This window comes from Staurois parvus, unplaced genomic scaffold (genome assembly GCF_062004578.1).
Source record: "Staurois parvus isolate SC_StPar_1 unplaced genomic scaffold, SC_StPar_1.0 ptg000176l, whole genome shotgun sequence".
In the NCBI taxonomy this organism is placed as follows: Eukaryota; Metazoa; Chordata; class Amphibia; order Anura; family Ranidae; genus Staurois; species Staurois parvus.
Window position 1 is genome coordinate 1,623,921 of NW_028317972.1, and position 24,760 is coordinate 1,648,680.

Sequence of the window (24,760 nt, forward strand, 5' to 3'; positions counted from 1 at the left end):
ATATTTTTTTTTTTAAGTCACACTTTTTCCAGAGCCAGCATCTCTCTTCCAACTGGGATCTGAGAACTTTCCCACCAATACCATGTAAATTAAAAAAAGTAAAAAAAAAACAAAAAACAGGAGAAAAAGTGCCACTGTCTAAGTGTAGTATGTATAGAATATTTTGAAAAAATAAAGTAATGGACTCACATACAAGTACTTGAATGTCACATTTCGATAAGTACTCTACAGGATAACAGGCAGTAATCTTTCCGGTAGGTAAATTCAACAAAATATTCACTGGGGTCTTTCCCAGAAAGCACAAAAAGAACGAGTGCACCACTCTCAGTATGGCGTTTGTTAAATTAACACATATATATAACGGAAACAGTAAAGCATTTACATATAATCAAATTGCAAGCTGCAGTAATAAAATTGTACCAGCAGGTGACGAGGTGCTAGGTCCCAACAGACCACAGCATTTCACATGTAGAATTCTATTGTGAGCTCCTCCCTGCCCACATATGATTCACCCAGCTGCTTGGGTCCCCCTGCTGGTCAGGGCCCCATACAGGAGGACTGGTGGTACCCCCTTATCTACGGCCCTGGTCATATGTAAAGGGGGCATGGCTATGCGTTTCGGGACAGAGTCCCCTTTCTCAAGCCTGAAAATGCAAAAAAGAAAAAAAAACAGTATTTGAGTGCATTAACTTATTTTTTCACTTTTTGCATAGCATTTTTTGCAGGTGCAAACTGAATTTGATAAATACATTTACAGTCAGGTCCATAAATATTGGGACATTGACACAATTCTAACATTTTTGGCTCTGTACACCACCACAATGCATTTGAAATGAAATGAACAAGATGTGCTTTAACTGCAGATTGTCAGCTTTAATTTGAGGGTATTTACATACAAATCAGGTGAACGGTGTAGGAATTACAACAGTTTGTATGTGCCTCCCACTTGTTAAGGGACCAAAAGTAATGGGACAGAATAATAATCATAAATCAAATTTTCACTTTTTAATACTTGGTTGCAAATCCTTTGCAGTCAATTACAGCCTGCAGTCTGGAACGCATAGACATCACCAGACGCTCGGTTTCATCCCTGGTGATGCTCTGCCAGGCTTCTACTGCAACTGTCTTCAGTTCCTGCTTGTTCTTGGGGCATTTTCCCTTCAGTTTTGTCTTCAGCAAGTGAAATGCATGCTCAATCGGATTCAAGTCAGGTGATTGACTTGGCCATTGCATAACATTCCACTTCTTTCCCTTAAAAAACTCTTTGGTTGCTTTTGAAGTATGCTTTGGGTCATTGTCCATCTGCACTGTGAAGCGGCGTCCAATGAGTTCTGAAGCATTTGGCTGAATATGAGCAGATAATATTGCCCGAAACACTTTAGAATTCATCCTGCTGCTTTTGTCAGCAGTCACATCATCAATAAGTACAAGAGAACCAGTTACATTGGCAGCCATACATGCCCACGCCATGACACTACCACCACCTTGCTTCAGTGATGAGGTGGTATGCTTAGGATCATGAGCAGTTCCTTTCCTTCTCCATACTCTTCTCTTCCCATCACTCTGGTACAAGTTGATCTTGGTCTCATCTGTCCATAGAATGTTGTTCCAGAACTGTGAAGGCTTTTTTAGATGTCGTTTGGCAAACTCTAATCTGGCCTTCCTGTTTTTGAGGCTCACCAATGGTTTACATCTTGTGGTGAACCCTCTGTATTCACTCTGGTGAAGTCTTCTCTTGATTGTTGACTTTGACACACATACACCTACTTCCTGGAGAGTGTTCTTGATCTGGCCAACTGTTGTGAAGGGTGTTTTCTTCACCAGGGAAAGAATTCTTCGGTCATCCACCACAGTTGTTTTGCGTGGTCTTCCGGGTCTTTTGGTGTTGCTGAGCTCACCGGTGCGTTCCTTCTTTTTAAGAATGTTCCAAACAGTTGTTTTGGCCACTACTAATGTTTTTGCTATCTCTCTGATGGGTTTGTTTTGTTTTTTCAGCCTAATGATGGCTTGCTACACTGATAGTGACAGCTCTTTGGATCTCATCTTGAGTTTTGACAGCAACAGATTCCAAATGCAAATCGCAAACTTGGAATGAACTCTGGACCTTTTATCTGCTCATTGTAATTGGGATAATGAGGGAATAACACACACCTGGCCATGGAACAGCTGAGAAGCCAATTGTCCCTTAACAAGTGAGAGGCACATATGCAAACTGTTGTAATTCCTACACCGTTCACCTGATTTGGATGTAAATACCCTCAAATTAAAGCTGACAGTCTGCAGTTAAAGCACATCTTGTTTGTTTCATTTCAAATCCATTGTGGTGGTGTATAGAGCCAAAAACGTTAGAATTGTGTCGATGTCCCAATATTTATGGACCTGACTGTAGATAAATTAAATGTTTGTATAGTTTAGGAACCTCTTTAAAAATGCTATTAAATAAATAGGTTTCAGGATCACTAAAGAGACTGCATTTGAGATGGAATATAGACATTTTGGGACCTCCAAACCCAAAGAATCCCTTGTCATTTATTACTGTAATGCCATATTTGCAGCAATAAATCTGCTGCTTCTTATTTTTGTAAGCAGTTAAGTGCTGCAGCAAGGGGTAATATCACCCTTTGCTGGCCGCACGTAGGAGAGACAGACCACAGCTCTAATGTACAAAGTAACGAGCAGGCTCTCCAGTGGTCTGAAATGCCTCCTTCTCCCCATAAACACTGCCCCAATCAATAGCTCTGTCACACAAAGCAGTAGCCAAGCGCTCTGGAAGTCTGACATGACTCCCTCCTCTTGAGCACTGCTCCAGTTAACACCCAGTCACATCGGGTGTGACTTGGCATACGATTTTCATGCCATGCGACTTGCAAATCATATGCCAAGTCTCACCCTATTGTCCGCTATTAGCATGGTCATATCGCTGCGGTTCCTACTTGGTCGGAGCTGCTCCGATTTTTAATGTAGTGCATGCACTACTTTTGTTGCGATTTGCATAGACATCTGAAATTGGCAGGTCACCTGACTTTGAAATCGTGCGACTTCACTGTAAGTTGCACGATTTCCAAATCAGCTTTGATTTGACCGTGGGTTTATAGTACTAGTTAGATCAACATTACTGTTCAATGCTGGAGAAACAAGTGTGCTGTTGAGGCAGGGGAAGAGTGTTGGCTTGTTGGAGAGCCAGCCTGGTGCCTTATTTGAGAGAGCCACAATGTGACTGTTCTATGTGATGCTAGCACGGGGTATTTTAACCCCTGAGGCAGCATGTAGATGTTTAAAAAATAAGTCAGACATTCTGCAAACTGGAAAAAGCTGTCTGAACTCCTGAGGTATCACACTTCTCAGACCGGAGATGAGATGGCTTCCCTTTCTGAATAAGTCTCTCGTATGAAGGAGAATCAGAAGAGCATCTACTACATCACTGGGGAGAGCAAGGAACAAGTGGCCAACTCTGCCTTCATGGAACGGGTGAGGAAACGCGGCTTTAAGGTGGTGTACATGACCGAACCAATTGACGAATTTGATAGACCCTGGTGTCTGTAAGCAAGGAGGGCCTGGAGCTTCTGGAAGATGAAGAGGAGAAGAAAAAGATGGAGGAGAACAAGACCAAGTTTGAGGGTCTGTGCAAACTGATGAAAGAAATCTTGGGAAAAAAAAGTAGAAAAGGTAACCGTTTCCAACTGTGTCCTCTCCTTGCTGCATTGTCACCAGTACATACGGCTGGACAGCTAACATGGAACGTATCATGAAGGCCCAGGCTCTTCAGGATAACTCCACCATTGGCTACATGATGGCCAAGAAACACCTGGAGATCAAACCCGAACACCCCATCGTGGAGAACCTCAGACAGAAAGCAGAGGCTGACAAAAATGACAAGGCGGTGAAGGATCTGGTGGTGCTGCTCCTCGAGATGGCTCTTCTTTCATCTGGCTTCTCCCTGGAAGACCCCAAGACACACTCCAACAGAATCTACGGAATGATCAAACTGGGCCTGGTTATTGATGAGGATGAACCCGCAATTGAGGAAACTACTGCAGCTGTACCAGATGATATCCCCCCCTCTGGAGGGCAAGGAAGATGCATCTCGCATGGAGAAAGAGGGGGGGATGAGCACATTAATGCACTGTTTGCTGTTCCCACGGAGCTTGCTACACAGACTCTGGACTGAAAAGGATACCCATTACTGGGGGTGTAAAAGGACAGTGGCTGCTAAACCTTCTGTGCCCCCTGGTTAATTATTTGCCCTGCAGTATGCTCCCTGTGGGTTGGGGGGGCTCTAATCTAACCGTGCGCTCCCACTGTACACCTAGATCATTGCCAGATGTGCGGCCCCTCTCTGCCTGGCACAGTGTTTTTGTCCCCACATGACTGGATTCATAAGCTGCTGGAATGTTGTTCTCCCCTCCCGGTCAGTATATGAAGTCCTGGAATAAGGACTGTCCATTGTGTATATTTGTAGTGCTTTCCAACCCCATTGCTGGCGCCTGGTCCTTCGCTGCCTCAGATTGTGTTCACAAACTTTATTTTGTATTTTCATTTGTTCGTAAACGTAAAATACATTATGCAAAATAAAGTCATTTTTTACAATGGAGAAAAAAAGTCAGACTGCATATCAGTAATAAATAAAAGGGTTTATTTGGGCTTTAATGTTTTATTATGGGTCCCTACACACATAATTACACTCTCTGCTGTAACATTTATACAATATATAGCATTGGTATATATGTTTATGCATTGCAAATCATTTGACAGCAGTTTTGCTTTCTTTGCTCATATGCTGAATTCTAGTCTAGTTTTTATTTCTATGTTTTAAGTATGAAAAAGAAGGTGATAAGATTCAGCATGCACTGTTTGTGAAGTGGCTCCTCTTGCTGAGGGGGTGACGAGTGCTGCTATCCTATGGCGATTAATCGTGGAAGCTTTGATCAGTTTAGAATACGTAGGTTCTATTCTGTGCAGTGTGCTTTGACAAGATCTTGAGATTGGGAACAATGCATGTTAGCAGGAGAAATTCCACATGACAGCCTGACAAACCCTTAGCTGTGTGGATGGATTCCCGTTATAATTAGCAAGCGGCAGGGTTTTCACCTACATTACATCTGGAGTAAAACAAAGGCTACTCACAGATTGGAGAACAAGAACAGGAACAACAGATACTCACACAACTAACAAGTCCATGCACTCCATCCAAGAGAGAGCGGTTCAGCTGCCAGTCCAGGGCAAACAGCCTTCTGAAGCATATTCCTCTACTTCCCCTCAGGGAGGAACAAGTCTGAACAGCTTTCAGCCTTATTTAACCTCCTCTCTGACCACCTACTGAGTACACCTCTCCAGGGATTGGCCAGATAGTAGTAAATATTCCAGTGAGAGATTTGAATGTTCCTCCGTGAACTCTGGAAGGTTCTCAACAGAGACAGGAGGAAGTAATCAATCTCACCACCTGGGAAACATCAAACAGACCCAATCAAATCCAGCTCCTCCTGTCTACAGAGCAAGTAAAGCACTATGTTTTCCTAGCATCCTAGTCTAGGAGGGTGCTATACCTACATCTCTCAAGATGGCTGAAGACCACCAGTGTCTGTCTGCACCAGTTCTAACAAAGCAACAAGAGCCGACACTCAGTTGAAAACACAAGTCAGCCCCATGCATTCTAGTGCCACCTTCCCCACTGTATTTAATTTTTTTTTTTAATATATATACTATTTTCCAAAGTCTTCAGGCTGGTTACATGACACACAAGGTCCTCTTCTTCCCATTTCCTCTCAGTGGCCCTTGATGATGCAGAGAGTGGCTCAGACAAGATGAAATTAAAGTGTCACTAAACCCACGTCATTAAAAACGATCAATAAATGCTGTATTACATACTGTTCATACTCAGTCACTATGGAATTAGTTTTCTGTATTCTGAAAAAGAAAAAAACAGTTGCTCCTGATGCTTTCCATCTCCCTCTTCTGTCCATGCCCCCACTGCAGTTTGGAATTTTACAGATCAGTGTTGCAATCTAGTTCAGTTTTCAGTTTATTTTCTATCCTGAGCATTTTCTTCTGATCATATCTGAGAAGCCCATGTGGCGATGGAGTCACACATGTGGGTGTATACACACTGGTAAATGACAGCCCACTCCCTACCTCCTCCTCCTCCATGTCTACTAACCATCTAAACACAATAGGCTGGGATAATTCCAGTGGTGTATTTTGGTTTTGTGCTGCCCTAGGCAAGACTAAAATCGCGCCCCCCCATCTAAATTTGTCCCCTTCCTGTTTAGGGCCCGCCCCTTCATCTGTAAACTCCACCCCTTCCACGTTAGGCTCCACCTCTTCCTATTAGAGCTCTACCTCAGGAGACGGTCAGAGACTGAGGACAGGATATAGGAGACGGTCCGAGACTGCAGACGGGATACAGGAGGGGTTCCCACAACCCCTCCCCTTGCATCAGGGTCCCCAAGTTCCCCCTCCTTAAATCAGGGTCCCTGGAGTCCCCCCTCAACATTACGGTCCAAACCCCCTCCCAATAAATCAGGATCCCCCTTTAAATCATGGTCTCCTGAGTCCCCCCACCTTATGTGCATAAGAGTCCCCATTGCCCATCCTCTTCTATCAGGGTCCCCCAGAGCCCCCTCCTTAAATTAGGTTTCCCAGTGTCCTCCCTCCTTACATTAGAATCCCAAAAGTCCCCTCCCCCAATACATCAGGGTCAGTCCTTTACATCATGGTCTCCAGAGCCCCCCCCCCACCTTACATCAGGGTCCCCATAGGCATTTCCTTTACATCATGGTCCCCCAGAGCCCCCCTCCTTAAATCTGGGTCCCCATAGTCCCTACCACTTACATCAGGGTCCCTAGAGTCCCCATCAATACATCATGGTCCACCTTTACATCATGGTCTCCAGAATCCCCCCACCCATAGACCCTCCCCATACAACAGGGTCCCCCAGAGACCCAAATCCCCCTCCTTAAATAAGGGTCCCCATAGTTCCCCTCTTCCGTTACATCAGGGTCCCAAAAGTGCTCCCAATACATCAGGGTCTCCCTATACATCATGGTCTTCAGAGTCCCCCACCTTACATCAGGGTTCCTAGAGCCCATTCTCTTTAATTTGGTCCCCAAAAATGGACCCTTACCTCATGGTCCATTCCAGTCATTCCTCCAGGCAGCTACATGAGCTGGAAGAAGTCCTGTCCTTGCCGCCCTCCTCCTCCTCTGAATGTCATGACCTGGGGGCGGGGCAAACAACTGATTGGTTGCTAGGACTGCTGATGTCCTGGCAACCAATCACATGCTTTTCCTGCCCCCACTAGAGCTGACAGTGACAACACAGGGCAGTGGCATGGCAAGCCACCCCACCGCCTGAACACAGCCGAGCCATGCCCGATCCAGCACACATGAGAATGCAGCCCCATCCGAGCACAAACGAGTCTGCCCCCTCCTCCTGAACACAGTTGTGCCTGCACAAGCACAGCCGAGCCATCCCCCCGCCTGAGCACAGCTGAGCCGTCCCCCCGCCTGAGCACAGCCGAGCCATCCCCTGCCCGAGCACAGCCGAGCCGCTCGAGCACACACAAGCCCGCCCCCCCTTCCCGAACACAGCTGAGCCCACATCCCCTCCCGAACACAGCCAAGCCTGCACACCCTTCCCAAACACAGCCGAGCCCGCCCCTCTACCCGAGCACACACGAGCCCACCCCCCTTCTCGACCACAGCAGAGCCCATCCCCCTGCCCGATCATACTCGAGACGGCACTGGTCCCTTCTGCCTGGGGGCGATGCCGCCCCCCTGAAAAATGCCACCCCAGGCAGTTGCCTTGTTTGCTTCGCGGCAGATACGCCCCTGGATATTACATCTTGACTGATGGAGGTTTCACCCTCCTAAGACACAGGCTAGAGGGAAGTGACACTGGCAGGAATCTGCCCACACCATGTTATTGCCAAAAAATAATAAAGATTTGATTTCAAATATATAGTTGTAACAATTTAGAACAGTTTATTATATTATTTATTTTTACTCTGTATTGCAAAGGCTGGTTTTTTTTTGTTTTTTGAACATGTGACCAGCAGCTGAGGACTAGAAGCTCCTCCTGTCACTGTTTCCCTGCAATCATGCTGGGAAAAAGCTGGGTCATGTGACCGCTGTATATCGAGCAGGAAAGAAGGTACTTAGATGCTTTTTATTAAAATAATAACAGTTCCATCATCCACATTCAGAAAGAGAAGGGATAACGTAAATTAAACAGTGTGTGTTTAGTATCACTGTAACTTTGTGTAACGTACATGTAAGATTTGAGTAGCTGAGATGATGTAACATAAATGTAAAGATTTGAGTAGCTGAGATGTGATCTGTAGAAAATATGACAATGTAGAATTTAGAATTCCATGTTAATAATAAGTAAGATGGTTTCAGGATTCAGTCAGAGACATATGGTCACCAATTAGCATCTGAAGGGACAGAGCCTCTGGAAGGAGGTGATACCTGGATGCCAATAAGATTTGTCACCTTCTGGGAAATCTGGAAGGAAAAGGCTTGAGACAGTTCGGCTTCATGACATAGCGGGAGACCAGAGGTCTAAAATGTTAGTTGCAGAGAGATAAAAATACTTCCTTCTGATTGGACACACTGTAGGCTACATCGACATGTAAAACTGTATTGGTAGCCTATGTAGAATGCCAGAAAAATGCAGAAAACGGTTATATGGCGCCTGATTGCGACAGCTGAACAGTGATTGGTACTGTCGCGATCGGACTGATGCGCTGGTGTCGGAAATTCAACCCCTGACATGGTGATTCAAACCGTTCCTGGTCCAATCGACTTTGGGCATTTCAGGACCTAGAATGTCCTATGGGCTGGTACAGGAACACCCCCCAGAGTCGATTGGCCAAGGGCTAATGTCCAGCCTACGTCCATATTCCCATAAATTGAGGACCTGAGATATGGGCGGGGTGATTCGTATGGAGCCAGTTCTATTGACTGACGGATTGCGGACTTTCTTTGACTTGCTCCAGTCGCAGGATAACTCTTGGTAAAAGTTTTATTTGTTTTTTATTCCCTTTTATTTTATAGTCAATAGCCAATTGTGTGTCTTCTTGTATTCTTTGTATTTTCTGTAACTTTTTATACTTTGTACATATTTTATGCACTGCCCACTTTCGGGACATTAAATCATAAAATTAATAAGTGACTTCTGTGTACTTAAGCTCGGGCTCATATCTCCAGAGAGATTGTATTGTATTGTATTGCAATGTATTTGTATGCTCGGTCAAGTTCATTGCCAATCTGTATGCAATTGCACTGCATGTTGGAGATTGCATGCAGGTTGTAAAGATAACAGGTCTGCCAGACGGAGATCTGTGTGTCTGTGGTGGCCCAGCAGGCCAGTAAAACTGTTGGGTGGTGGCAAGCTACCGTTTGTGGTGTGTTTGGTGTGGGGGTGTGTGGACAGTGGAAGAGTGATTAACACTGGGGTTCTAGCTTGTAGGATAGCTGGAGGAATCCTGGAAGGGTGTGTCGATCGCTAGGCTGCTCCTCAACCCTTAGTGTGCACCAGATTGTATATAAGATTCGTGTCTGCCTGTGTGTATGGTCAGCCAGCTGGAGTGGAGTCTGCCTCTAGTGGTGGCCAGAGGTAGTGCGGGCTGTGAAAGTATATCACAGCCGGTCTTATATACGTATATATAGTCAGATTAACTCCCCCTTATTCCCTCTTACCCCAAGTCACGGCCGCACGTGCACGCCTCAGTTAGCCAGTCGCTGTGGTCGTGTGCGTGTGGGCTGGATCCGTGACACCGTGCTCTCTGCATCATTACACTGCGGATAAAGGGTGTCATGGTGTCTCCTCAGTCTGCTGGGTTGAATGAGACTGGGCAGGAACACACTTACACTCTTTCTCTCTATGTGTGGAGTGCTTCCTCACACCTTTAAAAACTAGGCATCTGTCATCCTCCCTCTCATTTAGATCCTCCAGAAAGAGCACAGCTCGCAAAACAGATTAAAGTAAACTTGCTCTGTATCATGGTAGCTAAACTGGCTTATTTATTCAGATCTGCTCAGCCATACCATGCTGAAGAAGAGCAGTGGCCACACACAGCAGCCAAAATTCAAATCTGCTTATGTGTACCTGCTGTTAGGGGCAGCAAAAGCATAAGCAGTATGAGAGGATTGTGTATATATATTCTTATTTATTTAAAAACCATGCTGTGGTATGTTTTGAGGCAATTTCATACACAAACAATACCTAGTACTCCATGGAAATATAAAAATAGATTGCTCACTAATTTTCCAGCAATTTAATGCTTTCAGTAAGTATGTATGCATACTTACACAGCAGAGCCTTCAGTCAGCAGAAAAGATCTAAAATTAAAAATAACTCTCTCTAGTTGCAAGAGGTCATTCTTTGCGGTCATCTGATAAATATAAGCATGGTTGCTTGGCTTTACATAATAGTAGTCCATCCACAATATGTGACCATAGGCCATGTATCTTATAACATTGCTCCCCAGGGAAAAGATTTAACAGATCCACTGGTGACAGGTCGGGGAGCGCTGCTATATTATGCTCATATACTTCGAGACATTTGCAGCTAGAACAGCTTAAAAGTATTTATTTCAATGGTTTATTTAGCTTCTTGACTTTAAATAAGCCTTATATTTACAGAGGGGGAAAATGAGAAATGGAACAGATTTTCTACTTCAAATCTCATTTTGCTGGTAGTACGGAACAGTGCAACATGCCAGAAAAGAGCTAAAATGTATTTTTAGTAGCCTTTCTGTTCTTTATCACCTGACAAAAAGTTCAGGATGACTCACTTTTTAGTTTTTTGTTTTTTTTTTTACAGTTTATTTCCATCTCTGCTTCTCTTGCTAAGTGTTCAAAGCTCCCGATCTCTCCCGTCTTCCCCTCCCATCAATGTTCATCTGTTGTGTTTGACACGCTGTCATTTTTAGATCAGGAACGAGTGCCTTGTGTGCAGAAACGCCGCGGCTGTCTTCGACATGTCCTACTTTGGAAAGTTCTACCTTGTTGGACCAGATGCCAAGAGGGTGGCGAGTTGGCTGTTTACTGCGAATATTGACAAGCCCCCAGGTAGTCTCTGAGAGTAGCTAGAAGTGTGACGCTAAAGTCACTGTACAAATGTGTGCCAAGGAGGTGCCCTCACCTTTGTCTCGTAAATGACAGGTTGGATTATGTGGAAAAAAAAAAGATTTTAATAATTTACATATACACAAGTGTAAACCTTTCAGGGGATATTAAAAGCAGAAAATGTTTATAGAAGAAGTCCTGGCAAACGGATGAATACACAGGTCAAATAGATATCTGTCCTACCTGTTTCATTAGTGTGTTGATGCTCCATCACTGTCCAAGCATCAGGTTGGGGACAGGCCAGAGAGCAAGCTGTATTGCTTCACTTTAGTGAAGCACAGCTGGCTTTACTGTCTGATAGAGGTCCAGGATCACACAGCTAACTGAACAGAATTGTGATCCAGAACCCCTGTCAGACAGTACAGCCATGTCTTTGCCCTCACTCCCCCCCCCCCATCCCTAACCTACAGATTGGACAGTGAAGGAGCATCACCACACACCACATTAATGAGGTCATCAGTCTACACATCTCTGCCTCTCTGTGAACCAGTGCCCTGTGTTAGATTGAGTTTTATAACAGTGCTCTGGGATACATATGCATAGTCAGTTATATACAATACCATTTAATAATACAAAGAAATATTTTACATATTGCACAAATTTTTATATATAACACACATTAAAAATGCTTGGTGCATAAGACATCTCATGTATGTTGCTTTTCACTCAACGAAACATACAATTTGCAGCATAAATAATACTATTTCACCCATTTTGACATGGTCAATGCATATTGCATAGATTTCTGCTTCCTGGCCGGGTAATTGGTAGAAGGCAGAAGATATAAATGGCGGTGTGGGAGGAGGGGTTGCGGATGCCTCTCACTCTTGCGATACTGCAGAGCAAGTGACTGCATAGCTAACCAAGTGTCAAACATCTAATGTCTTGAACAGAGAGGAAACCCTGAAATAATAGTAAAAACAACATAATAAGGTTTGCATAATAATAACCTTTACATAATAGTGAATGTTCTTAAGATTTTTCAACGTTTTCTCTAACTTTAATCCAGTGATCTTGTTGCCTGTGCAGGTTCTACTGTGTACACCTGTATGTTAAACAAGAATGGTGGGACGGAAAGTGATCTCACAGTGAGTAGGGTAACTCCGGAGAAGTCATCCTCTGCCCTGGTACCTGACTTTGAAGGTATGTATTAGATAATGCCTGCAGTAATGAGAATTTAAATACACTGTACATTCTGGTCAAGCATGACTGAGGGGACACAGACTGCCTGATGATTGACCTGAATTTTGCTCAGGGCTTACCTGGTTTTCTGTAGTTGCTGGCATCCTCATCTGCTGCCATAGTGCCACCTACCATAGTGTGTCTTCTTGTTTCAACATCAACCAATGCAGTCCTCAGAGATGGAAGCCACTCAGCAAAGAATCATGTAAACAGAGGCACCCCTCTTCCCCCAGAAAAGAAAAATGAGAATCATGTGACCAGAGTCCAAAGCCCAGCTCAGAGTAAACAGTCCAGACAGGGGCTCTGCCTACAATGGATTAACTGCTCCAAAATACGTTCGTTCCTAACCCCAGACACTACTAAACAACTCATTCACTCCCTTATTATCTCACTTCTGGACTACTGCAACTCCCTCCTCACCGGCCTACCCCATCGCAGACTATCCCCGCTTCAGTCTATCCTGAACTCAGCGGCCAGACTCATCCACCTTACCAACCGCTCCTCTTCTGCCACCCCCCTCTGTCTATCCCTCCACTGGCTCCCAATTGCCCAACGCATTAAATTCAAACTACTAACACAGACATACAAAGCCATTCATAACCCTGCCCCAAACTACCTCACTGACCTGATACCCAAATACCACCCAACCCGTACTCTTCGCTCCTCACAAGACCTCCTACCTTCTAGCTCCCTGGTCTCCACCTCCCACGCCTGACTGCAGGACTTCTCCAGGACTTCCCCCATCCTCTGGAACTCACTATCCCAATCCATCAGACTGTCACCTTCCCTCCTCACCTTTAGGACCACCCTGAAAACCCATCTCTTCAGAGAAGCCTACCCCACCCTCACTTAAGAACCGATCTCCTCCACTCCTCCCGCCATTCCATCCCCCATGGCCACTTCCTCCGGTACCACTATCCCCTCCCTCCTAGATTGTAAGCTTGAAAGAGCAGGGCCCTTGGCCCCCTCGTGTTTTGTTTTGTCACTGTATTGTTTCATGTTCTGTCCCCCACTATAATGTACAGCGCTGAGCAAACCTTTTAGCGCTATATAAATACTGTATAATAATAATAACTGAAGCTCAGATTTAAGGTAGACTGAGTAATTTTTCTAACTTTAGCTTAGCTAAGATATTTCCTTGTTGGCATTAGCAGTTCACAAACAATAACTAAAACAACAACAGCAACACAAAAACAGGACACACTCTACCAATCAGAAAAATAACCCATCTAATCTCTTCTTTGCATACATTCACAATAACAAATATGGAGCTGCATGTCTCCAAAGCTCCTTCTTAACACACAGACCTACTCTAATCGGTAAGAATGCAATAGTGTAACATGGATATCAGAACTTTACTACGATTACCACTGTTACCTTTATTAGCAGAAACACCTTCACTGTGCACCTATCTGATTTCGTTCTAATTTCTAACTGGGGTTTGACTTTTACGACTTTATGGGTAAGCCCTGCCATCTGCCATCTCCTTCTCCAAAGACAGTGCCCTTAATGGTCAATGAGGCTGTCTTAATAGACATTGAAAAGGCAGATGGCAGGATTTAGCAAAAATGTCAGAAGTAGTCAAGCTCTGGTTAAAAAAAAAAAGTGCATCTAAATCAGAGAGGAGCACAGGAGAAACTTTTGTGAATGATAACAGTAATGAAAGGTACGATGGTGTGGTGTCTGCACTCATTCAGCATTTTGCTTTGCAACTTTAAAATGGAGCACAATCTCACTTCAGCCAAATTGGGAGCAAGCTTATCCAGAAGTTATTTCAACAGCACAGTGGGTAAGTGGTTAGCACTTACTGCTAGCAGCACTAGGGTCGCCACTTCGAATCCCAACCATGACACTACCTGCCTGGAGTTTGCATGTTCTTCCTGTGTCTGCGTGGGTTTCCTCCGGATACTCCAGTTTCCTCCCACGCTCCAAAGACATGCTAGTAGGTCAATTGGCTCCTGTCTAAACTGGCCTTAATATTTGTATGAATGTGCATTAGGCACCTTAGCTTGTAAGTGCCTTGAGGGCAGGAACTGATGTGAATGTACAATAGATTTGTAAAGCGCTGCGTAAATTGACAGAGCTATATAAATATCTGTAATATATAAACACTACATGGCGCATGCTACAGACATTGCAAAATGCAGCAGAAGACTATTCACATATATGTAATAAGGAACTTAAAATATTGTTATAAAACTACATTTGCAGTTTAGTACCTGTAATTGCTGTAATAGGCTCTTTAAATCAACAAGTCAGACACTGTACAGATTGCTGCATCTTGTTTTGCAGTGGCCCCTGTCAACCAATGATGCAGCTATTGTGTTTGTTGCCCAGAGCCAGCAGAGATGAGGGACGCTACATATCTTAGTAATGTTCCCTATTGTCTTGTTCTAGATACTGCCCCAGGCAGTGGAGCTGGCGGTTGGCAAGAATAGCAGTCAACTGTTTGCCAAAGGCATAGCAGAAACATTTTTCTTTACAAGTAAACTCATTCAAGTGTTAGTGCTAAACTGAAAGCAATTCTTATTGGATGCACGAACATGGCCAACTCCATGGAGGTTGGTGATTGGTTATTCCATTATCCTGAATAATACATGTGTAGAAAAGACTCTATAGAAAGACGTTGGAAATAATTGGCTTCTTTACCTGTTCCATGGCTACCTGTCCTGTATCTGGATCCAACAGCCCACTGACAATATTCAGGCAATAAACAGGCTCCAGTCACTAGGATTTTTCATAAATATTTACTGCAATTCTCAAACTGGAGAAACAGTTTAGGCATGCAGGATACCCAACAAAACACAGAAGGAAGGACAGATACACTGAATCAGCAGTAGGTCCTATGACAGTCAAATAGATGCTGATAAATAGAGGACAGCCAGATGTAACTCATTGAGAACAGTCACAGCATTTCCTTGCTCCTGAATCTGATTTATGTCCCTCTGTAAGTAGCCCTAAAATACCAGTCCATTGGTAAAGATCCCTATTTCAAGGTCCAGATGGCAGCTTGCCTCTCAACTCCTCTGCAACCCACTTTAGTCAACTGTATAGTATAACTGTATAGTATAACTGTTCAGCCCAGGTCCCTTCAGGCATGCACTTCATCAAGCAGCTTGGTATCCATAGCCCTCAGAACATGGCTATTGCTGAGGTTAGGCCCTAAAATCAACTTCCTCCCAAGAAGCCACAGCAGGTTAGAGCGAATTCTGGAGCAATGGTCTGAGATGTATATCATCTCCCGAACAAGGCCATCAGAGATTGACTCAGATTGAGTCAAATAAACATTCATGACCTACAGTGCCTTGAAAAAGTAATCCATGATGGAAGGATTACCCGCTCAGTGCCTTGAAAAAGTATTCATACCCCTTGAAATTGTCCTCATTTTGTCATGTTACAAACAAAAACGTAAATGTATTTTATTGGGAGTTTATGTAATAGGTACCAACATAAAGTGGCACATTATTGTGAAGTGGAAGGAAGATGATAAATGGTTTTCAAATTTTTTTGCAAATAAATATGTGAAAAGTGTGGCATGCATTTGTATGAGCCCCATTTACTCTGATACCCCTAACTAAAATCTAGTGGAACCAATTGCCTTCAGAAGTCACCTAATTAGTAAATAGAGTCCACTTGTGTGTAATTTAATCTCAGTATAAATACAGCTGTTCTGTGAAGCCCTCAGAGGTTTGTTAGAGAACATTAGTGAACAAACCGCATCATGAAGGCCAAGGAACACACTAGACACGTCGGGGATAAAGTTGTGGAGAAGTTTAAAGCACTGCTAGGTTTTAAAAAAAATATCCCAAGCTTTGAACATCTCACAGAACACTGTTCAATCCATCATCCGAAAATAGAGTATGGCACAACTGCAAACCTACCAAGACATGGCAGTCCACCTAAACTGACAGGTCGGGCATGGAGAGCATTAATCAGAGAAGCAGCCAAGAGGCCCATGGTAACTCTGGAGGAGCTGCAGAGATCCACAGCTCAGGTGGGAGAATCTGTCCACGGGACAACTATTAGTCATGTACCCTACAAATCTGGCCTTTTATGGAAGAGTGGCAAGAAGAAAGCCATTGTTGAAAGAAAGCCATAACAAGTCCCATTTTCAGTTTGCGAGAATCCATGTGAGGGACACCGCAAACGTGGAATAAGGTGCTCTGGTCAGATGAGACCAAAATTGAACTTTTTGGCCTAAAAGCAAAATGCTATGTGTGGTGGAAAACTAAACTGCACATCACCCTGGACACACAATCCCCACCGTGAAACATGGTGGTGGCAGCATCATGTTGTGGGGTTGCTTTCTTCAGCAGAGACAGGGAAGCTGGTCAGAGTTGATGGGAAGATGGATGGAGCCAAATACAGGTCAATCATAGAATAAAACCTGTTAGAGTCTGCAGAAGATTTGAGACTGGGGCAGAGGTTCACCTTCCAGCAGGACAACGACCCTAAACATACAGCCAGAGCTACAATTGAATGGTTTACATCAAAGCATATTCCTGTGTTAGAATGGCTCAGTCAAAGTTCAGACCTAAATCCAATTGAGAATCTGTGGCAAGACTTGAAAATTGTTGTTCACAGACGCTCTCCATCCAATCTGACAGAGCTTGAGCTATTTTGCAAAGAGAATGGGCAAAAATGTCACTCTCTAGATGTGCAAAGCTGGTAGAGACATACCAAAAAGACTTGCAGCTGTAATTACAGCGAAAGGTGGTTCTACAAAGTATTGACTGGGAGGGTGAATACAAATGCACGCCACACTTTTTCAGATATTTATTTATAAAAATGTTGAAAACCATTTATCATTTTCCTTCCTCTTCACAATTATGTGCCACTTTGTGTTGGTCTACCACATTAAATCCCAATAAAATACATTTACGTTTTTGGTTGTTGTGATGGGAGTGACTTTGGATGGGAGTCCCATGGAATACAGCCCCCTTAGGAGAGGTGGGGAGACCCCAGTCTCAGCTCCCCATGTTCCTGTTATGTGTAAGTCACCCTGTGCCTGTTAGGGGTACATGGTGAAATGTTCTAATATTGGTGTGGGGGTTGGTCATTGTTCACTGCCATGTGGCTGCATCCCATTGTTCTATTGCGTGTCTTGCTTGGAAGCAAACTATTATGGGATGTAATGTTTCCGGCAGCCCTTCCCCATGATGGGATGGCCTGCTGATGTGTTTCCTGTCTGGGTGTGTATTTCCCCACCCTGTATCTTGTTAAATTAAAGCAGTCCATTTCCTGTCTTTCATACAAGTCTGGTGCTGTCTCATCTTGTATGGTCAGCGGTGGTGTCCGTGGATCTGTGTTCGGACAGGGAAGCTGGTGCCTAACGGAAATACCCTAGTGCAGTCTGGGTCCAGTTCCGTTACAGTTGTAACATGACAAAATGTGGAAAATTTCAAGGGGTATGAATACTTTTGTCAAGGCACTGTAGCGGGTAATCCTTCCAGCACTGATTACTTGAACCTTCTTCCAGCAACAGGGAAAAACAATCAACCCACCAGGGTTAGGGAAACCTACAGAACCCAGAAAGGGTAATTAACAGACTGATTACAACCCAGCCATAGCACACATTAAATTTAGATAGAGACACAAATGTCATCAGGCAAAGTCACTACATGTGTGTAATTTTAAACAATTTCCACATTGGGAGGCTACCTTATGTTGCTCAGCATAGTTAAATGGACAGCACTAAAAACCTTACAGAGGCTTGTATCCTTTTCCAACCAAGAATGAAAGCAATGACTAAAGTTTTATCTGGTGTTCCTCTTTAACCCTTGCCTGGTCTACTTATCACAACTGCATGCTGCCAACCAGAAAAGTTATTTAGATTGGTAAAAAATAAGTCAAATTAGCAGCAAAATATATTTAATTGTATTGGAGAATAATCTAGATTGTTGTTTTCTAATTTAATCTCTCACATACTAAACCTAAATTCTTTGATTTATGGTTCATACACTACCGATTCTCTTACAGTTGACCTGTCAAGTTGTTCCATTTAATCAATGTTATATGAAAACATTGTAGGGCACAGATTTGTTGAACACTGAATGATATATATTCCCCATTAGTGTCCCTATCTCTGGCAATTCCCTGCACGCAGCCATGACCCCGACCCAAGGCTCTCTGTTCCTTCTTTGGCTTTGAAGCTCTCATTCTAATCTCTGATGGAAGCACAGAGTGGTGCAGTGTGCTCAGTTCAAGGTTTACGCTGCATGACAATTTGATATTTTTACTCTAAAGACCATCTGATGTTTCTGCATGTCCTAGATTCATCCTTAAATGTCTTCATGCAACACTAAACTTCTTTTACAGAGGATTGTGTGCCTATATATTTTGTCCATCCTGAGTCGCCCCTAGTTTTTTTTTCCATACAGTATATTTTAGATATCATTCTGCAATAATTCTCAACTATGTACCTGTGCACCTGGGAGTTTTAGGTGATAACTAAGAAGGTATTTACAGTTTTGCATTCAGATGTTTTGTATATGAAAATAATTTAAAAGTCTATTTTTCTAGTTGTTTCTTTGGATTAAACTCAGTCTTTCTAAAACCAAGCTTGTAATATTTCTTCCTCCCCGATCCCCCACTTGTGACTTTACCATTAAGATCAATAGCACAACTATTGGTCCCTCCCCATATGCCATGCTAATGTGTAATCCTAGACTCTGATCTCTCCTTCGGGCCCCACATCCAATCACTGGCTAAATCCTGCCGCCTCAACCTCCACAACATTTCCAGAATTCACCCCTTCCTGACTAACGATACCACAAAACTTGTCCACGCTCTGGTTATCTCCTACCCAGGGGCGGACTGACCATTTGGAAACTCGGGCACTGCCCGAGGGCCCGGGGTCAGAAGGGGGCCCCATGAGATGCCCCTGGTACCTTTTTCATAGGCTTTTTTGAGTTTGGGCAAGGACACAGGGGCCCCATGATCCCCTATTGCCCAGGGGCCCCATGAGTTGTCAGTCCGCCCCTGCTCCTACCTTGATTACTACAACTCCCTTCTCACTGGCTTACCTTTACTCAGGCTATTCCCCCTTCAGTCTATTATGAATGCTGCTGCTAGACTTATACACCTTACCAACTAATCAATGACTGCTGCCCCTCTCTACCAATCCCTTCACTGGCTTCCACTAGCCCAATGTATAAAATTCAAAATACTAACCACAACGTACAAAGTCATTCACAACACTGCCCCTAGCTACATTACCAACCTCATGCACAGATATTGTCTAAATTATCCACTCCGCTCCTCCCAAGACATCCTGCTCTCTAGCTTCCTTGTCACTTTTTTCCATGCCCATCTCCAGGGCTTCTCCGGAACCTCTCTCATCCTCTGGAACTCCCTACCCCAGTATGTCTGGTCAGACCCCACCCTGTCTACCTTTTAGGCAATCTTTGAAAACCCACTTATTCCAGGAAGCCTACCCCACCTCCACCAGATCATCCCCCTCAGCTATCACCTTTTGTATCATCGCCCCTTACTTTAGATTGCAAGCTCCATGAGCAGGGCCCTCCAATTCCTTCTGTATTGTAATTGTACTGTCCCCCTTTATATTGTAAAGCGCTGTGCAAATGGTTGGTGCTATATAAATCCTGTATAATAATAATAATAATAAGCTTGAAATTGTTCACAATCTACACTATTAGATGGCAGATGCAGGGACGGACTTTTTTTGAGGTACAAGAACATACAATGTACCACCCAAGCCCTGAGATCTGTAACCCTTTATAAGGGCAGACAGTGTGATCATCTAGTTTACAGCTGATAGTGAGATCTGCCAGCACAGTACAGACAGGGTTAATTAGGGTAAACATAAATCCCAAGCCCCTCATTTACATTACATAGAAGAGGAAAAGCTAGGAAAGATTTTTAATGTGTTATTGAATAACCCATATTACTAACTACACGTGGATCATCATATAGTTACATAGTTAGTCTGGCTGAAAACAGACAAAAGTCCATCTAGTTCAACCATTAAAAAAAAAAAAGTTTATAATCCTATACCCACAGTTAATCCAGAGGTAGGCAAAAAATGCCCAACAAACCATGATCCAACTTGCTCCTGCAGGGAAAAAAATTCCTTTCTGATCCCCCAAGAGGCAATCGGATATTCCCTGGATCAACTTCACCTATAAATGTTAGTAACCAGTTATATTCTGTGTATCTAAGACAGAATCCAGGCTTTTTTTTAAAGCAATCCACTGAGCTGGCCAGAACCAACTCTTGAGGGAGTCTATTCCACATTTTCACAGCTCTCACTGTGAAGAAACCTTTCCGTGTTTGGAGATTACATTTCTTTTCCTCCAGACGTAAAGAGTGCCCCCTTGTCCACTGTGATGACCTTAGGGTGAATATCTCTACACCGAGTTCACTATATGAACCACTGATGTATTTATACATGTTGATCATATCCCCCCTTAATCTCCTCTTCTCAAGAGAGAATAAATTCAGTCCCTCTAATCTTTCCTCATAGCTGATCTCCTCCGTGTCTCTTATCAGTTTGGTTGCCCTTCTCTGTACTTTCTTCAGTTCCCCAATGTTCTTTTTGTGCATTGGTGCCCAAAACTGAACTGCATATTCCAGATGAGGTCTTGCTAATGATTTGTACAGGGGTAATATGATCTCTCTCTCTCTCTCTCTCTCTCTGGAGTCTATACCTCTTTTAATACAAGAGAGGATTTTGCTCGCTTTAGAAACCGCAGCTTGGCATTGCATGCCATTATTAAGCTTGTGATCTACCAGAACTGCCAGATCCTTCTCCACCATTGATTCCCCCAGTTGTACTCCCCTAGTATGTATGATGCATGCATATTCTTAGACCCCAAGTGCATAACCTTACATTTATCAACATTAAACCTCATTTTGTTTTCTATCCATTTACATACAGATTTTTCCAAGCCTGTAGACTTTACCTTACACATTAGCCGTGTGTGGGGAACTGTGTCAAACGCTTTTGCAAAATCCAAGTATACCATGTCCACCGCCACCCCTCTGTCCAAGGTTATGCTCACCTCCTCATAAAAGAAATCAGATTTGTCTTTCATGAATCCATGCTGTCTGTTGCTTAAAATAGTTTTTCAAGCAAGAACTCATGTATGTGGTCTTTTATTAAACTCACCATTATCTTCCCAATTTATAGAAGTTAAACTAACAGGTCTATAATTACTTAGTAAAGATTTTGACCCCTTTTTAAATATTGGCACCACATTGGCCTTACGCGAATCCAGTGGTACTATGCCAGTCATTAAAGAGTCCCTAAAAATTAGAAACAATGGTTTTGAAATGACAGAGCTCAATTCTTTAAGGACCCGTGGGTGTATGCCATCTAGTCCAGGTGCTTTATTCACCTTTATTCTGTCTAAATATTTTTGGATCATATCAATTGTGAGCCAATGTGGATCATTTGGAGCTGTCAATACCATGCCCATTATGGACAAGAGCTCCCCCATGCTCCTTTTGTATACACGGAGTTGAAGAAGGTATTTAATAAATTTGTCTTCTCTTTGTCCCCAGTCACCCACTCTAGATTATTTTGTAAAGGGCCTACATGCTCGGACCAGACCTTTATCTATTAATATATTTAAAGAATTTTTTGGGGGGGTTGGTCCTGCTATCTTTTGCAATCTGTTGTTCGTTTTCAATTTTTGCAGCCTTTATTTCCTTTTTGTGTACTCTGTTATATTCTTTGTAATATTTAAACGATGATAGTGTTCCTTCATTTTTATATTTAATAAAAGCTATTTTCTTATTATCTATAGCTTTTTTTTTACTTTGGCTGTAAGCCACATAGGTTTGATTTTTAGCCTCTTAAACTTGTTGCCCATGGGAATATATTTTGCAGTGTGTCCACATACAGTCTTTTTGAAGAACTCCCATTTCTGTGTTGTGTTCATTGATGCCAATATTCCTTCTCAGTCTAAGTCTTGGAGAGCAGCTTTCAGCCTTGGAAAATTAGCTCTCTTAAAATTGAGCGGTTTTATTTTTCCTGTATGTGCTTGCTGTTTACAGCTAACAATAAATGAAATCATGTTATGGTCACTGCTACCCAGATGTTATTTTATATGGACATTCGTAATAAGCTCTGCATGGTTTGAGATTACCAGGTCCAGCAGAGCCTCATTCCTAGTTGGGGCCTCTATGAACTGTACCATAAAATTGTCCTGTAGTAGGTTTAAACATTTTTGCCCTTTAACTGTTCCTGCAGTACCATTACTCCAGTCAATTTCCAGGTAGTTAACATCCCCCATTATTATCACTGTCCCAGCCCTTGCAGCCCTTTTGATCTGTGCAAGGAGCTGAGTCTCCACCTCCTCATTAACACTGGGAGGCCTATAACAAACTCCAATAATTACCTTTGTATTATGCACCCCCATGTGTAGTTCCACCCATAATACTTCAGCCTCATCACACTCTCCATCAACTAGGTCCTCTTTCACACTCGCTCTGAGATCACTTCTCACATAGAGACATATAGCACACATTACATGACATCTGTAACTTGCTCTCCACCTCACAGTACAATCTGGAGACGGATTATGCGAGAACCCTTTGAAGGTGCCTGAGCTGATTGGCTAGCGGGAAAGAAGTCCCATCAATCATCCCCACTAGAGCCACCTGCAGACACAAAACTTGGGGCAGAGAGGAGGGTCAGAGGAAGAGCATACCATTCAATGTGCTGGACCTGATCCTCGGGTAACGAGAGAGTCAAAGGCCTCCAGTGTAAAAATATAGGAAGCAAACTTCTATCTGTAAACATACACACTAAGAGTGACAACAGGGCACCCCCAGGAATGCCATTAACAATAAGAAAGCCAAGGTAAATCAACCAGTTATTTACTAATCTGGACATCTTGAATGACAGAAATGTTCTATAATCAGGTACAGAACAGACTTTTAAACAGCTATACACATTGAAACAATAATATATTAATATACATTAGTTATCTGGCTATAATATTAGTTATCTGGTGGGGCAGTCTTTTGCATAGAACAGATATTTGAACTTTTACTGACTGGAACATTTTACAGGGGAAGGATTCTACCTGGCAATTGGAGGAGCAGTCGCTCAGCACAACTGGAGTCATATCACCACTGTCCTTCAAGATGAGAAATGTAACTGTAAACTGATTGACTATTCAGAGGACCTGGGGATGATCAGCATACAAGGGCCTGCCAGGTAGGGAAACTGTAAGGATCCTTATGTGTGACGAGTTGTACTGAGTTATACTCACATTTAGGGTCCTGTGCATTCAGAGACGAATGCTCAGAACACAGGTCTTCTGGGGTCTAAAAGGTCATGCAAATTACAATCTGATTTTTCATTCTTCTTTGAATTAAAGAGGGATGGGTGCCTGCTTCACTGGATATAAATAAAACTGTTTGTACAGAGATTTATAGTTACATTGTACATAGCTTCCAAGGGTCCCTAAAATGGAGGGACTGTTCCTCCTTTGGAACCATATCCCTATGTCCCTCTTTTCTTTTAAAGTGGAACTAAGCCTGCTGAAATACTCGTCTCCTCATGGCAGCGATGTGGCAGTTAATTTCCTCACCGGCTGCTGTCATCTTCTCCCCAACCATTTATGGGTACTAGGTTTTTGCCCAATTGATTGGCCAGTTGCGGAATGACATCATCCCCTGCATGTGCATGGGAATCTGTCATTCCAGCACAGCTGGAATGCATTAGGAATCACATTGAGATGCGCATTCAATAGAAGACTGCAAGCAGGCAGGAAAGTGTTGCCTTAATACGAAAGCTGGCAATGGGGATTCCTCATTCAACGCTGTTGGTGTGGATGGGGGAATCAATTGACTTTCTCTCGTTCAGCACACCAGATGAAGTTTAAAGCCTTCCTTGCATGTTCTCATTTTCTTCCAAGGCTGCTTTGAGCAGCATGCTGCATGCAGATCTGTGTGCTCCCCTGCCGTCCTTACCACACAGGCAGGTGCTACTGTGTGTACATAGCAATGAGAAAACTTGAGAAAAGCAGGCATAGCCAGAAGCAGGGGCGGACTGACCATTCGGGCATTGCCCGAGGCCCCTGGGTCAGTAAGGAGCCCGTGAGAGGATCACTGTTCAGTGACAGTGTGGGGAGCGGAGGAGGAGGAGGCAGTCTCAGATCCCGACCCAGAAGTAGCTCACCTGTCACTTCACATGGGGGCAGAGTGAGTCGGGTGATGGGTCCGGACACTGTGCTGGTGATGGAGCCGGTGAGTAGTGGGAAGGTGAGAGGCATATCATCCATGGGAGCGGGGTGTTCACCGCACACACACACCCCCATGGATGATATGTATCAGGAAAAAAGACGGAGGTGATCGGTGCAGGGGAGGGACAGTAACAGCACCGATCTTCCTGCATGGATTTCAGTGAAGCAACTGAAAGCCGCAGGAGGGTTAGGCTTCCAGCTGCCTCGTGAAATCCATACAGGGAGATCGGT

At 43.6% G+C, this 24,760-nt stretch overlaps 1 protein-coding gene across 2 annotated transcripts in view; it reads left to right on the forward strand.

The window, feature by feature from the left end:
• Positions 1 to 24,760, forward strand: part of SARDH (sarcosine dehydrogenase) — a 142,140-nt gene that overhangs the window by 57,715 nt on the left and 59,665 nt on the right. For both annotated transcript variants that reach the window (XM_089677045.1, XM_089677046.1), the window contains 3 exons: positions 10,934 to 11,072; positions 12,159 to 12,272; positions 23,352 to 23,499. In XM_089677045.1, the coding sequence (XP_089533171.1) occupies positions 10,934 to 11,072; positions 12,159 to 12,272; positions 23,352 to 23,499 (401 nt within the window). The remainder of the gene's footprint in view (positions 1 to 10,933; positions 11,073 to 12,158; positions 12,273 to 23,351; positions 23,500 to 24,760) is intronic.